General features: G+C 49.9%; 2 protein-coding genes across 3 annotated transcripts in view; one reads left to right on the forward strand and one right to left on the reverse strand.

The window, feature by feature from the left end:
- Map2k1 (mitogen-activated protein kinase kinase 1) overlaps nucleotides 1–14,354 on the forward strand; it is a 63,121-nt gene that overhangs the window by 36,812 nt on the left and 11,955 nt on the right. Inside the window, exons 2-5 of one of the 2 annotated variants that reach the window (XM_004855601.4) lie at nucleotides 703–913; nucleotides 2,202–2,348; nucleotides 8,431–8,508; nucleotides 9,226–9,277. In XM_004855601.4, the coding sequence (XP_004855658.1) occupies nucleotides 703–913; nucleotides 2,202–2,348; nucleotides 8,431–8,508; nucleotides 9,226–9,277 (488 nt within the window). The remainder of the gene's footprint in view (nucleotides 1–702; nucleotides 914–2,201; nucleotides 2,349–8,430; nucleotides 8,509–9,225; nucleotides 9,278–14,354) is intronic. The other variant, XM_021237029.2, reaches the window with a different exon arrangement.
- The window catches only part of Snapc5 (small nuclear RNA activating complex polypeptide 5), a 29,735-nt gene continuing 18,057 nt past the window's right edge, over nucleotides 2,677–14,354 (reverse strand). Inside the window, exon 4 of the mRNA XM_087199076.1 lies at nucleotides 2,677–8,380. The gene's annotated coding sequence lies outside the window, so the exon portion shown is untranslated. The remainder of the gene's footprint in view (nucleotides 8,381–14,354) is intronic.

A 14,354-nucleotide genomic window follows, 5' to 3' on the forward strand; every position in this document is an offset into this window, starting at 1 on the left:
TATTTCACTTAAGAGTATGGCCTCGATATGCATCCATTTAGCTATAAATGTCTCTAGTTTCTCATTCTTTATGGCTGAGTAGTACTCCATTTCATAGAAAAACCATGTTCTTTATCCAGTTTCCAGTTGATGGGCATTTGGGCTGTTTCCAAGCTTTAGCTATCACAAACTGTGCTGCTATGAACATGGGTGCACATATTTCTCTGTGGTAGGATTCTTTTAATTCTTTTGGGAAGATACCCAGCAGGGGCATAGCTGGGTCAAATGGGACCTCTAGCCCTAGTAAAGATATCGTTTTTATGACAGTTTGTCCTAACTTTTTTAGTTAGCCTGGTTCTTAGACCTGATCACACCAAAACTGAAGGTTCTTATGCTGTGACTCAGTTTAAAGTGGTTTTGATTTCAATTGAGAAAATTTAGGGAATTTGTTTGTGTCTGTGTGTATGATATAAATGTAATGAAACCAACATTAGTGGGGCTTTTTGACTGAGGCTTGAAAGCAGCAGAAGGTGGCTCAGTCTTGATTTTAGTAGCTTCTTTGGTTTCTTCTGGAGGCATGCAGTATGTGGAAACCCTAGTGAGGTTGTCTTCCAAGTGAGGAAGTGAGGCTGCAGAGGGAAGCTGGATGAAGGGCCCTGGGGACAGGAGCTCTCAAGTGGGTGCCTCTCCAGTGACTATGTCGCCCCGCCCCTCCTTGCGCAGGACCAACCTAGAGGCCTTGCAGAAGAAGCTGGAGGAGCTGGAGCTGGATGAGCAGCAGCGGAAGCGCCTCGAGGCTTTCCTGACACAGAAGCAGAAAGTGGGAGAGCTGAAGGACGATGACTTTGAGAAGATCAGCGAGCTGGGTGCCGGCAATGGCGGCGTGGTGTTCAAGGTCTCCCACAAGCCGTCCGGCCTGGTCATGGCCCGAAAGGTGAGCTTACCCAGATAAATGACGGTCTGGGGACAGGCCAGGAGGAAGTCAGACTTCTCTCAGATTGGGGGGAGCACCCTAATGATTGTTGGCCTGTGTTAATCCCCATCTTGGGCCCAGGAAATACCAGCCAGGGGCGCTTCTGTAGCTTCTGGTGTGCTGTGTGGGCAGGGTGCCAGGTGTTGGTTTGTCGCCTGTCAGGTACAGGAGGAGCTGCTTTTGTGCTCAGGGTGCACCCTGAGTTCTGGTTGTTTCCTGTGTGACCGGCTCGCCTGTGGCTCCCTGCAGCCCCTGCAGTCCCACCTCTGAGCTCCTCTCCGTGGCAGCATCTTCGAGCTGGACTTTGCTTTTCTGTCCACCCTTGGTGCCTTTTCTGAATGCAGCTCTCACCCTGCCCTGTTCGGAGAACTTGGACTTGCCCATGTTACAGCTTACATGTCCGTTCCTGTCCCCTTGTTGTGCTTGTGCCCCTCACCCAGCTTTTTCCAGCTACTCCACCTCATGCCAGCAACCACACTTCATGTCCTCTGACCGTGACTATGGGCTTCTTTTTCTTGAGACAGACAGCTCTATAGTTCTGGCTGGCCTTGAACACACTACGTGGCCCAGGCTGGCCTTGATTTACTGTGATCCTCCTGCCTCAGCCTTCCGAGTGCAGGGATTGCAGGAGTGTGCCAACCACAGCCAGCTTTTTTTTTTTTGCTTTTTTGAGATAGGGTCTCACTATGCAGTTCAAGCTGTCCTTAAACTCAGTATGTAGTCCAGGCTGGCCTTGCACTTGTGATCCTCCTGTCTCAGCCTCCCTAGTGCTGGGATTATAGGCATGCGCTACCCCACCCAGCTGACTGTGATACTTTTTAGAAGCTCAGCATTAGTAGGTAACCACTTAAGGTGTCTGCCGCCTGTCTCTGGGGTTGGAACAAGGGACATTGTTAGGGGGGCATAAGGTAGCACCTGAGACTTTGGCTAAATCTCAAGCACATCAGGCTCCTAAGGGCACAGAGGAAGCTATTGGGCAGCCGAGGTTGGTGTAACCCAGCTTCCCATGCTTTCCACCCCAGCCCAAAGAGAAGCCAAGCCCCCCAGCCAGTTTCCCCTTAGACTCTGGCTCCATGGGTCTCTCAGGAGCAAGCCCTGTGTTTGTCTTGTTCTTGGGAGGCTGCGCCCCCATCCCTAGGAACAGCAGCTCAGCTGCTCTCATGCTGACCGCTCTGCGCTGCCCACACCTGCCTGATGCACCGGCACTCCCTTCCTTCTCTAACCTTCGGCCCACCACCTCTCTCCCCAGCTCATCCACTTGGAGATCAAGCCAGCCATCCGCAACCAGATCATCCGAGAGCTGCAGGTGCTGCATGAGTGTAACTCACCCTACATTGTGGGCTTCTACGGGGCCTTCTACAGTGATGGCGAGATCAGCATCTGCATGGAGCACATGGTAGGGCGCCTGCCGGCCCTGGGGCAGGGCCAGGGTGCTGGGGGCTCCGGTTGAATCTTCCGTGTGGGAGGTGACAGCTGCTTCCCTGTGGCTCCCTGGATCCACACCACTGTCTGGGGCTTCTGGGAAGCCTGACCGTAGAACCTGGCTTCCTTCTAGGTCCCTGCCTCTCTTCAAAGACAGGTGAAAGTAACCAGGATTCCCTCCCAGTTTCTCCTATCCAGATGACTCCTAAGATTTTGATGTTGCCAGGCATGGTGGCATATGCTTGTAATCCCAGCATTTGGGGAGACTGAGGCAGGAGCATTGCAAATTTGAGCCCAGCATGGGTGATTTAATGAAACTCTGTCTCAAAATGAAAAATGAAAAAAAAAAGATTCTGATATGTTTAAAATCTAGTTAATATAGTTTAAACCCATTTATTGTATATAATTCTGGGTCCTGGGTATAAGGTTCAGGGTTATGAAGATGAGTGAAATAGTCCTTGCCTTCAGAGTTTATAATCTACTTTGAGGGCAGCCTGAGGGGTGTCTCAGGGCCAGGAGAGGAGTAATCCCACCTGTACCTGCTGCACATTAGTGGTGGTCCCGGGCAGGTGAGAGCGTTCAGAGGCTAATGCTAGGTATATGATCTGCCAATCTTTTTACCATCAGCTGCCTAAAATCCCTTTCTTCTCAGTGACTAATGAGAATAACAATAATGGTGTTAATGCTAGTAACGATGAAATGATATTTAGTGGATGTGTTATTGTAAGCAAACCAACATTTTATTGCATTTTCTGAAAACCTTTTTGAATGGGTACATAATTCTACTCAGATGAGGAAACTGAGGCACAGAGAAATCAGTTAACTTACTTAGGTCCTGCAGCTGGTAAGTGCTGTTGGTAAAATTGAAGCCCATGGAGTCTGACTCAGATGCCTGTACTTTCTGTGATGAAGGGACCGGGGTGTCTCCTCCATGTGGCTGAGGGCTTCAGAAAGAGAGGTTGGCTTTGTGGCTGCTAGTTTTCTCTGTTCCCATTGTTGCACCATGGTATAGGGGACTTTAGAATCTGACAGGTGTTTCTCCATGTCCATTCTCCACAGGAACTTTGTCATGTTTGCCACTGAGTCTTGGAAGCCCAGACCATCATTCTTGGCAGGCAGGAGATTCTTGAGAATTGTTTACTGACTATCACTTTCTCGTGGTGATTTTGGGCAGATTTATGTACCTTTGCCTCAGTTTCCTCATCTATAAAATGACCATTATTAGACCTCCTTTATTGTGGCAAGGATTAATTAAACTAACAGAGTAGATACTGTGGCACACGTATGCAATTCCAGCCCATAATCTCAGCTACTTAGGAGGTTGAGGCAGAAGGGTTGCGAGTTTGAGGTCAGCTTAGGCTATTTAGAGAGAGACCCTGTCTCAAAATTAAAAAAAAAAAAGCTGAGATGTAGCTCAGTGGTACAGTGTTTGCCTCGCATGTTTAGGTCCTGGGTGCAGTCCTCACTATTTGCTGCAAATGTTAGCTTTCGGTTTATTTGCATGCCTGGCAGTCAGAGACAGGGCTGACAGGAGCCTGCTGCATGGTGTCTGCTATGCACTCTGTCCAGCATGGTGTCCCTCGGCGCCTTCCTTTCCCTTCCTGTCCCTCCAGCCCTGACCCCACCTCCAGTGCTGGGTCTCAGAGAACTCCGGCAGAGCCCTTCCGGGAGGCTCCTTTCTTGCTATGACCCCCATTATTCTAACGTCTCTTCATTGTGGTCATCAAGAAGGGTGATACACACTGTTGCCAGCCTCTGCCGACGTTTGTGGGTGCTGTACAAAACACAGTTCCCCCGCATGTCTTCTGGTGTCTAGAGGTTATTGGGAACCGTTTCTCCTCTTTGCTTCAGCTGCTGTGAAGCAGTCTCTGTGGGGCTCGCAGAGCTGCCTCTGGCTCGGTCCTGGCCCTGGGTCTGGGTGCCATTGCTTTCTACTACGACAAGGTACCCCCTCGGGTCCTGTTCTGCAGCCTTGTTTCTTGTGCTCAGTGGTGGTGGTGATGGGTTTCAGCTGTGGCCCAAGGGTTTTAGATGAGGGCATATAAATAGCAATGGAGATCCTGGAAGACTAGAAGGAAGAAGTGTGTGGGGTGACAAATCAGTGATGGGATTGGCCAGGGGAGCCTTCTTTCCTCTTGGCTCTTGCCGGCATCCTAGGAGGTGGGTGCTGGGTGGCTAGATAGAGTAGCAGTTCACATTTTCTATCACTTCCCTGGTCCTTGTCACCTCACACCAGCTACAGCCCCAAACTGCGAGGCGGACTGTTGACCCCCCCCCCAGCTTGTAGGTGGGGAGTACAAGTCGCACAGTAGTAAGTACTAGAGTTGCCAACCAAGTCTGCTCTTAAGTTTCCTATGCTCTCTGTTGTCCTAGGCAGGTTGTGTGCTCCCAGAACTTCCACCTCTGCAGAGAAGCGACTGGATGAGCTCTCCTGTTAGGGCCCCTGCTCACACCCTGCGTTTCTATGGTGTTTGGCCCTTGCAGACAGCCGGGGTGTATGTTAGCTGATCAGCATGGTTTCGGCTTCACATGCACTTACTTTCAGTCCCCTTACTGTCCACAGTGCCTCGTGAGCTGCCTTGAGGACACAGACATTGAGAGCAGCATCTCCATCCCTCCCTGAGTGGCTCACAGCTGGCTGCTGTGTTCCAGCACCTTCTCAAGGGATGGCAGTGTAGACAGAAGGAAGCATTTGAGAGCAGCAGCTGCGTGTAACTTCAGGCCTGCTCACATTCTCTCTGGACTGCCCAGATTTCTCCCTGTCATAGGAGAGCCAGGGAGCCATTTGAGGGCTGAGCGTGGTTGAATTCCAGGGTGCTGGCCTCAGAGTTTGGGCGAGGTGTCTCCTTTCTCCAACGGGAACTCTTTCACCAGCCTGCATGTCTTCCTGCCAGGCAGATGGGACGGTCGCATTTGTCTTACACTGACCTCTTCTGAGGTGGTCCTGGAATCCTGCTTATTCACTCTGGACTTGTAGACATTAGTCATGTCCTTTGTGTCCTTGCCATGTCCCCCTTCCCCAGTCTTCTCTAGCAGGAGATGACACTGGAAATAGTAGGGCTTGGATTCCCACCTTCTTGGTCCATTTCTGGTGGCCACGGTAATCTTTCCCCCATGGGTTTGACTCTTTGGGAACAGTGGGTGCTGCCGTCCAAGTCCTCAGAGCAGGAGATGTCTCTGGGATTACCCTGGGCACCTGAGCCTGGAAAACTGACCATCAGAGGCTCGGAGGTAAAAACCTACAGGCATGGTGATATGTGCCTGTAGTCCCACCTGCTGGGCAGCTGAGGTGGGTGGATTGCAAGTTCAAGACCAGCCTAGGCAATTTAGGAAGATCCTCCAGCCAGCCAGCCAGCCAGCCAGCCAAACAGCCAAACAGACAGACAAACAGACAACAGACAAAAAACCTTTTGAGGGCCCAATACAGTGCCAGGGACCTATTAGGTGATACATGTGGAGTGGCTGAATGAGGGTGGCAAGGTGGGTGGGCGGCCAGGTGGGGAGAAGGCCTGCTCAGCCTGGGGTTCAGTGGGAGTTAGGTCTTGGAGTCAGCTCTAACCCCTGGGTGTGTTTGGGTCCACAGGGCACCTGGGACAGCTGTCCATACTCTCAGAGAGGCTCAGAGTAGCTAGGCGGTCTGGGCAGGGCTGTGTAGAAAGCAGCTGTGGTCGGAGGTCCACGCAGCTGTGAGTGACAATAGCTTTTTATCCCCTCTTCCATGGTCCACCAGCAGGCCCCCCAGTGACAGAGCCCTGTCCAGCTGTCCTCCCTGGAAAGCTCTCTTTCTGCTGGCAGCTGCTTCTCTTGCGGTTTCTTCTGTTGGGCCTCTGCTCAGCGTTTCACAGGTGCTGTCGTGTGGGGAGCACTGCTCGGCAGTCACCTCCCAGTTTCTGAGGGCTTCGGGCCCCAGTCATGGTCTTTGCATGGAGTTCATGTCATTAACACTCGGTTCTAGGAGTTTATGATAAACATTCACAAGTGTACAGAAAGCTGAAGGGATGTACACCGTGCTCCCGTGAACCCACCACTCCAGCCTACTACATTTTGCTGCATCATCCACCTAACCATTGCTCACATCGTCTTTTGGGTGTGTTTGAAAGTCAGCTGTGTCCTCAGTGTTCCGCAAGCCCTATCTCCTGGAGGCCCATCCAGGGCTTGCCTTTCACGGCAGTGAGCTGTGTTTATAGTGAGGCCCAAGGGACACGATCTGCCTCATGGAGAGGAATGTGCTTGTCTTCGAGAAGTAGATTCCTGCCCAAGTGGTAGCTGAGCAACAGGGAACTGGGGACTGGAGTTGATGGTTCTTATGCAGGGGTAAAAGCTTCTGAGCTATTATTTTCATAAAGCACTTGTCTCTTTTACAGAAAACCTTCACAAAAGTACCATTGACATAGCTAATAATTGACTTCTAAAAATAAGTACCATTTAGCAATTCTAGTCAGCGAAGGCGGAAGGCAGTGAATTAGAATTAAAAGGCTCTCGGGTTAGTTGCAGGTGACTCTGGATGATCCTGATTAGCCGGGCCCCTGACATCCTGCTAATTCTGTTGTCTTCCCTGTAACTCTGCTTGTAGCCCACGAGGTTAAAGGGAAGAGTCTTGGTGTTTCTTCCTTTTGTTTTTTGAAAGTGAGTCTCACTATGTAGTGCAGGCTGGCCTCAAATTCACAGTGGTCCTCTTGCATCAGCCTCCCAAGTGTTGGGATTACAGATGTGCACCACCACGCCCAGCTTGTTTCTTCCTTCCTTTCTTTTTTTTCTTTTTTTTTTTGGTACCAGGGATCGAACTCAGGTCCTTCTGCTTACGAGGCAGGCGCCGGAACCACTAAGCTAAATCCCTGTCCCTTCTGTTTGTTTTTTGACAGTGCCAGGGTTTGAACCCCAGGCTCACACATGAGGCAGGTACTCTATCCTGATCTAGGTGCCCAGCCTCTAGTTTATGAATCTAAAGAGGTAAAATATTTATACATTACAGAAGATTTATAAGCTATAAAAAGCACAAAGAAGAAACTCATGCAGCAGAAATCGCGTTAACCCTACGGTCTAGATTGGAGGTAGTTCTAATATTTTTTTACTTTGTTTTGTGTGAGCATGCGTGGCCTTTTAATTTTTCTACAAAGGGGATTCTGCTTTTTTCCCCTGATATCCCACTTTCCAACTACAGAAAACAGTACTGATTCTTGAGTAAAATTTCAGTGCAAGCCAGATGTGGTGGTGCAATCCCAGCACTCACGAGGCTGAGGCAGGAGGATCTCTGTGAGTTTGAGGACAGCCTGTGCTATATAGTAAATTCAAGACCAGCCTGCACTACACATCAAGGCTCTGTTTTCAGAAAAGGAAAGATTTCACCTTTAATGCTGCCTTCTGAGTTTAGTCAGAACTCCTGCTCCCTTCTTTTTTATGTCTATAGCACTTTTCTTAGACGTCTGATTTGTTTATACATTTCTGATTTTTATATCAGTTACTAAGTTTATTGAGGACCCAGTGACTTTTATATTTTTGTTCCCTGTAGAAGCTAACGTAGTCCAGTGCACTTGTGGAGTGACATTAGTCTATAACATTAGTCTTTGGATCTGGCTAACTATAATTAGGAGAATGCGGAATGCAATTCTGAGAAAGTGCTACCATTTACTACGTGCTTGTTAGGGTCTGTGTGCTGTTCTACACGCTTTATGTGTGTTAGCTTGCTTAGTCCTCACAACAGCCCCATGAGTATGTCCTCAATGTCCTCAAGTCCCCTGGAGAGGAGGTGGCAGGCGTGGAGTTCAGAGTCCAGCAGTTGCCTGCAGAGCTGGCTCCCAGTCGTGAGTTCCAGCTTGGGATCCAGCACAGGGATTTGGGCAGGGAAGCTCCCAGGACTGGAGTTGCTGGAGGTCTGGTGCTTCCGCAGCGTTTTGTGTTCAGAACCTTATTTGGTCCTGGACATCTGGAGCAAAGCCAGAGTGCTTCCAGTAATCTCCTGGGAGACTGGCCATGAGTAAGGTTCACTTTCCTCCTGAAGTTTAGCACCTGAAATGAGAGAAATATTGTCACTAAATGGCCTGGCTTTTTATTCTCAGGATGGGGGCTCCTTGGATCAAGTCCTGAAAAAAGCTGGAAGAATTCCTGAGCAAATTTTAGGAAAAGTTAGCATTGCTGTGAGTATGTTGTGAAGTTGTCCTGTTGTGTTTTTTTTGGTACCAGGGATCGAACTCAGGACCTTGCACTTGCAAGGAAGACTCGGTGGCACTGAGCTAAGTCCCCAGCCCTGTTGTGAAGTTTTTCTTCAAGGTTCTTTCATTGATAATGACTTGTAGGAAACAGATAAGGGAGGAATCTAGAAAGTCAAGGGAGGGAAAATTTATTTTTAAAGAGGGGTTCTTTAGCCAGGGATGTTGGTGGACACCTGTAATCCTAGAAGGCTGAGGCAGGAGGATTGCAGAGGCCAGGTTAGGCTTCATAGTGAGTTCAAGGCCAGTGTGGACAATGTAGTGAGACCCTGTCTCAGAAAACCAAACCTTGCTGAGTGTGGTGGCGCACACCTGTGGGCTCAGCACTTGGGAGGCTGAGGTAGGAGTGTCTTGAGTTTGAAGCTGGACTATGCAACGAGATCTTGTCTAAAAAAACCCCCCAAAACGTGATGTATCCTGTAAAAGGTGGTTGGTTGATAATGTAGGTTGACTAAGTGAAATGAAAAATAAAAAGGGCTGGGGAGGTAGCTCAGTGGAGAGCACTTGCACAGTGTGTGTGAGGCCTGGGGTTCAACCTCCAGCAACGTCAAAGATAAATGCAGAAAAAAGAAAAGAAAGGGAGGTAGGTAAATTTGTTGTTGTTGTTAGATGAAACATTTTCTTTTTACATTCCCTTTGCTCCAGGTAATAAAAGGCCTGACCTATCTGAGGGAGAAGCACAAGATTATGCACAGAGGTAAGAAACTACTTGCTAGTCGTTATGTTTTGAATTTCAGCTGAAATCTAAAGGTTGTTGGGTCCTCCCTTTTTGTCTTTTGTTCTGTTGAAGGTAAAAGTCCTTTAACAACGTTTTTAACCTCTGGTAGAGGCCTTGTTTAGTCTCAGTACCCTTGTTTTTCTCTACCATTGCCTGCTGTGGACTATGTTCTGTGTTTTTCCAAGGAGAGCGCTAACTTGATTTCTATTCTAAAGAGAGGAAGATTTCACCTCCTCCTCGGATTAGTTCTCTTTCTTTCTCCTTCTGCCTATTGTTGCTCCCACCCTCCTGCTGCCTTTCCTGGCTTCGCCAGATGCCTCTCAGTGAAAGGAGAAGCTGCTGTATTGGCCAGATGGGTCCCAGAGAGTGAACCACCTGCCTTTGGGGAGCATTGACTGCCTGCCCGTTGTGCAAGGGGAGCTGCCTAGGCAGAGGCTGCCCGTGAGGCTGCGGGATCTGGCTCCTGCTGTCTGGGTTTCTCCAGAAGCCCTGGAGAGATCAACCATAAGGCAGTGCTTGGCTCTGAGAAAAAAGCATAGCCAGTTCTTGGAGACCTGAGTTAGGGTTCGAAAGACAACGGTGAGTCTTTCTGTCCTTAGGCTCGCGCGCTGTCAGCAAGTTCTGCCCCTGGTCCAATTATAATATGTTCTGACGAAATTTGAACTCCAGTTCTTCTCATTCTGTCTGTGAGGAAAAATAGGGAAGACTACAGAGGTTTTTTTTTTCCTATGTCTCAAATTTTTATTCTTTTTTTTTTTTTGGTACCAGGGATTGAACTTGGGACCTTGTGCTTGCGAGGCAGACTGTGAACCACTGAGCTAAATCCCTTGGCTCTTTATTTATTCTTATGGGCTGTTATTTATTTGCTGGCAAGAACTTCATGATTGTTTCAATTACCTTTTGCTATATAACAAACCACTCAAAGTTTAACAATTTAAAGCAGCAGTAATTTGTTACTTTCTAGCATTCTTTGGGCTGGCAGAGCCTCTTTTCCCATGTGATCCCTTCCTCCCCATGGGCTACCACTTAGCTTCTTCCCTTGCAGGTCTTAGCATTTGCAGCAGCAGATCCAGTGCCCAGCACTTTCAGCCTCTGTTCATGTCAGCGTGTTGACATTTTATTGGCCAAAGCAAGTGACACAGCGAAGCCAAGAATCAAAAAGTAGCTCAAAGACTCCATCTCTTGTTGGTAGAAGCTGCAGAATATTGTGGCCAGTTTTTTCACTCTTTCACAGCAGTGAAATCCAGGATTCAAATCTTGACTGCTATTTACTAATGTAACTTGGCAGAAGTATTTAACTTGTCCCAAATCTCAGGAAAATGGAGAAATCAGGACTTCCCCAAAGGGTTGCGAGGCTTAAGATAATGCATACAAAGCAGTTAGAATAGTGCTTGACACACAGTGAGCACTTAATAAATGTTAGCTGCTGCTCAGCAGACAGGTTAGTAGACTTTTTGGTGATTACCAGCATCAGAAACTGCCATTGGTTTCTGATTTAAATTTGCTTTAAGCTTCTAGAAACTTATTCATTAAAAGGATTCTGGGGGGCTGGGAATTTAGCTCAGTGGTTCTGGTGCCTGCCTCACAAGCACAAGTTCCCGAGTTCGATCCCTAGTACCAAAAAAAAAAAAAAAAAAGGGATCCTAGGGAAGCTCAGAATCCTTTGAGGAGCAGAACCTGCAGGCCTGGGTAGGCCAGGACTCGGGCCACTCTGGGTCACCGAGGCAGAAAAGCACTACTGCAGTCCTCGACTGCTTCTGGGTTGGTGATGCTGGGCCAGCTGTCCCTTTTCAGTCTTACAGCGGTGGGCTGGGGGACGCAGTCATCCCCCAGAGGGGCACAGGGTCAGTGCCTCTGAGGCATCCATGCCCTCAACATCACACAAGCACCTTGTTTTCAAGTCTGGTGTGCAGAAGTGACAGTTTCCCATTAGGTTGAAAGTGATTTCTAGATATGGTCTGCTCTAACTAAAACTAATGCACAAAAAGAACTTATAACAAGTTGCTCTGGGGGCATTCTTTGCTTTTTCGCAGGTTCATTATAGAGGAAGGATCCTATGGAAACTTCAAAAAGGCAAGCCAGCTGTGTCAGTTTGAGTCCAGCACTTTTCTCTAGGAGTAGTTGAGTAATAGCACACAGGCACACCTGCACGGCAGATGCGGTTTTGGCAGGTCACTGTTCTGGCCAGAGGAAGTGCAGGAATGGTGTTGGGGGAGACCAAGTGTTTGCAGGTACTGTCTGGTAATGGTCTTTCCAGCTAGGCAGTGCCTCCTCTGCTCAGTGCGTGTCCCCTGGGCCCAGGGAGGGACCTTAGCTGGCTTCCACACACAGCTGGCTTTCCGCATGTCCGGTGCATCCACACGGGGTGGGAATGCAGAGATAAGCAGGTCTCACCCTTACCCCTGAGTGACCTGTCTGCTGGCACAGCAGGGCCCTGGGCCGGAGCTCTGGGCAGCTGGTCTAGATTTCACCATAGGGGGCTGGTCCCAGTGATGTGTCCTGGTGCTGTGCAGAACACTGCATTCTGTCTCCCGGGCTGCGCTAAGGGAGAGGCCATCTGCGAGACTCAGCCTGCTGTCTGTGGTTTGCGCGCTGCTGCTGAGGGCTGGGCCCCTCTGGGAGTGTGCATTTTCTCAAGATCTGTGTGCCACCCTGGTGGATGGTTGTGGGTGGCTACATGTACATGCTCCTTCACGCTTAGTCCTCCTCATCTGAGACAGGCAGTTCATATTTGTAAAATATTTATAGAATACCTGCCAAGAGAGAGATACTGGCTGAATCACTACAGAGGCCATAAAGACGGCTCATAAATGAATTGTGTCTTCCAGGGGAAGGAGACTTATCTGTAAACTCTAGTGTACAATGGAACATAACCAATGTCATTTTTTTATGCATGAGTCATGACCTTGCCAACTTTCAAGCAGAATCTGATGTGACATAATTTATTGGCCAGAATTCTTTGGTTGTGTCAGAACTCAAGATTACTAATCAGAGAAGGATTATGTTGGTTCTGAAGACAGGGATGAAGATGGAGTGTGAGGCCCTCAGGACTGCAGTTCCCTCTTGGCTTTGCTCATTCTCGTGGAGGCTTCCTTTTCGGGCAGGATGTCCTCGCTGAGACCAGGGTAGCCCTCACTAGCTCCAGACATACCTGGTCCTTGGTGCTCCCTAACCCAGGGGATGCTCCGCCCACTCTCCCCAGCCCACGGCTGTGGTGAGCCTACTGATTGGCTCTGGTGAAAGCATCTGCCCAGGAGTGGGCCAATCACAGCACCCAGGGACTAGTGTGGTCTGGGGACCAGGCTGTGGGCTGTGAGCTTACCCCTGGGGTAGTAGGCACCAAGCCTCTTGACAGGCCTGCAGCCATTAGCTTGCTCTTACACTTCCATTAGAACATACTTATAAGGGATGTGGTTATCTTGATCTCCCATCTGTTTCTCCCAGATCACAGCCATTGCTTCCAGTTTTACAGTCTCATATCAGAGAGGGAAGAGCTCTGCTGGGCTTCTGGCAGGAGACTGAGGAGACTCCTCTGGGTCAGGCGCCCAGAACTGCTGGGGTCACCTCGGCTGGGGCATGGGCCCTGTGAATGACCCAGGCTGGGGCCAGTGGCCCTGTGGCGGAGGACAGGGTCTCTGGCTGTCAGTCTGCAGCCTGAGCTTCTGGGCTTCTGGGGGCGTGAAGGAAGGAGTGTGTCCCCTGGAGCAGTGTGTGTGGAGGTCTTCTTGCTGGACTGACAAGGACTGTGTTGTTCTCATATCACAAACACTGTCATCTGAGTGATTCCTGTCACCATCTGTCCCCAGCCAGGTGAGGAGCCTGACCTTCTGACCTCTGCTCGGGACTGTGCTGGTGATTTATGCTGGGCAGTAACCCACGCCCAAATGGCAGTGCTTTGGTTTGCTGGCTCCTAGGTCACCACAGACATAGTGAGTGACCTGACCAGAGGTCCTCATTTGAAAATGAACTGATTGTCCATGTGTCTCCTTTTGCCCGGTCTTCTATCCCTTTCACCTCTTGCTGAGCAAGAATTAGCCTTAAGCAGGTGGGAAGAGGATTTTAGCTAATTTCTGGTCTTGAGTGGCAAGTGCTAGGAATCCAGGTGGTCAGCGTGGCTGTCCTGACCACAGTTGGGGGACTGGCCTTGTGACAGATTGGGGTGTAACCCGGATAGTCTGGGGTGGGGGGTGCTGCTTAAATCCGGGCTTCTCTTGATGGAGAGGTTACTTCTGACAAGGAACTTCATTGTGGGTGCTCAGCATCCACGCCTGTCACATAGGACTGCTCTATCTCACATTGTTATAGACTCACTAGGATGAGAGCAGGGAATCCAAATCCCAGAGCCCTTCCCAGAACCATCCTTCTTCCCCTCCCCTCCCCTCCCCTCCCATCCTCTCCTGCCTCCCTGGCTCTCCTCTCAGTGTAACCTCTCTCTCTGGCTCTTGTCACACCCTGTCTTCAAAATTCAGATCAATCCTTGGAGTGGTGGACAGGGGTGCATGATGGGAGGAACCAGGCATCTGGAGGGAGGGAAAGGCTCTTCAGTGCAGATGCTGGTTAGGGTGGAAAGATACTGGAAGCAGAGGCGATAAAAAGGTTGCTTGTTAGGCTCTGACCCGAGCTCCTGGAGCCCTTGGAGCTGGGTGCTGATCAGGTGGAGCGGGGGGAGTGGCTCCAGGCTCTGCCTCACTTGTCCATGTGGGCAGTGCGCTGCTGAGCCCGAGCTCAGGCAGAAGGTTCACTCTCACAGCAGTTTCCAGGATTTCCGAGGCAGTTCCTAGAGCACTTAGCACCTCCTCCCCGGCTCAGCTTTCTAATGACTTGGGTGAAATTCTGGGGCTTGGTGCCCTGTGGTTTGCTTCGAGCCCCGCTGTCTGAGTTCTGGAGAGAGAGCATCCCTCAGGAGTATGGGGTCCAACTGTGCTGCCTGAAGGGGGGTCCTGCCTCCGCTGTGAGGGTCCCAATCCCCCCCTCACACCATGTGCCTGAGAATGTGTTTAACAGGCCTGCTGTGGGTTCACCCAGGGCTCCTGGGCTCCCTTTCCCTCCTAGTCTC

The sequence above is a fragment of the Heterocephalus glaber genome, unplaced genomic scaffold (assembly GCF_053883595.1).
Source record: "Heterocephalus glaber isolate CG9 unplaced genomic scaffold, H.glaber_assembly_v1.0 deba00001689, whole genome shotgun sequence".
In the NCBI taxonomy this organism is placed as follows: Eukaryota; Metazoa; Chordata; class Mammalia; order Rodentia; family Bathyergidae; genus Heterocephalus; species Heterocephalus glaber.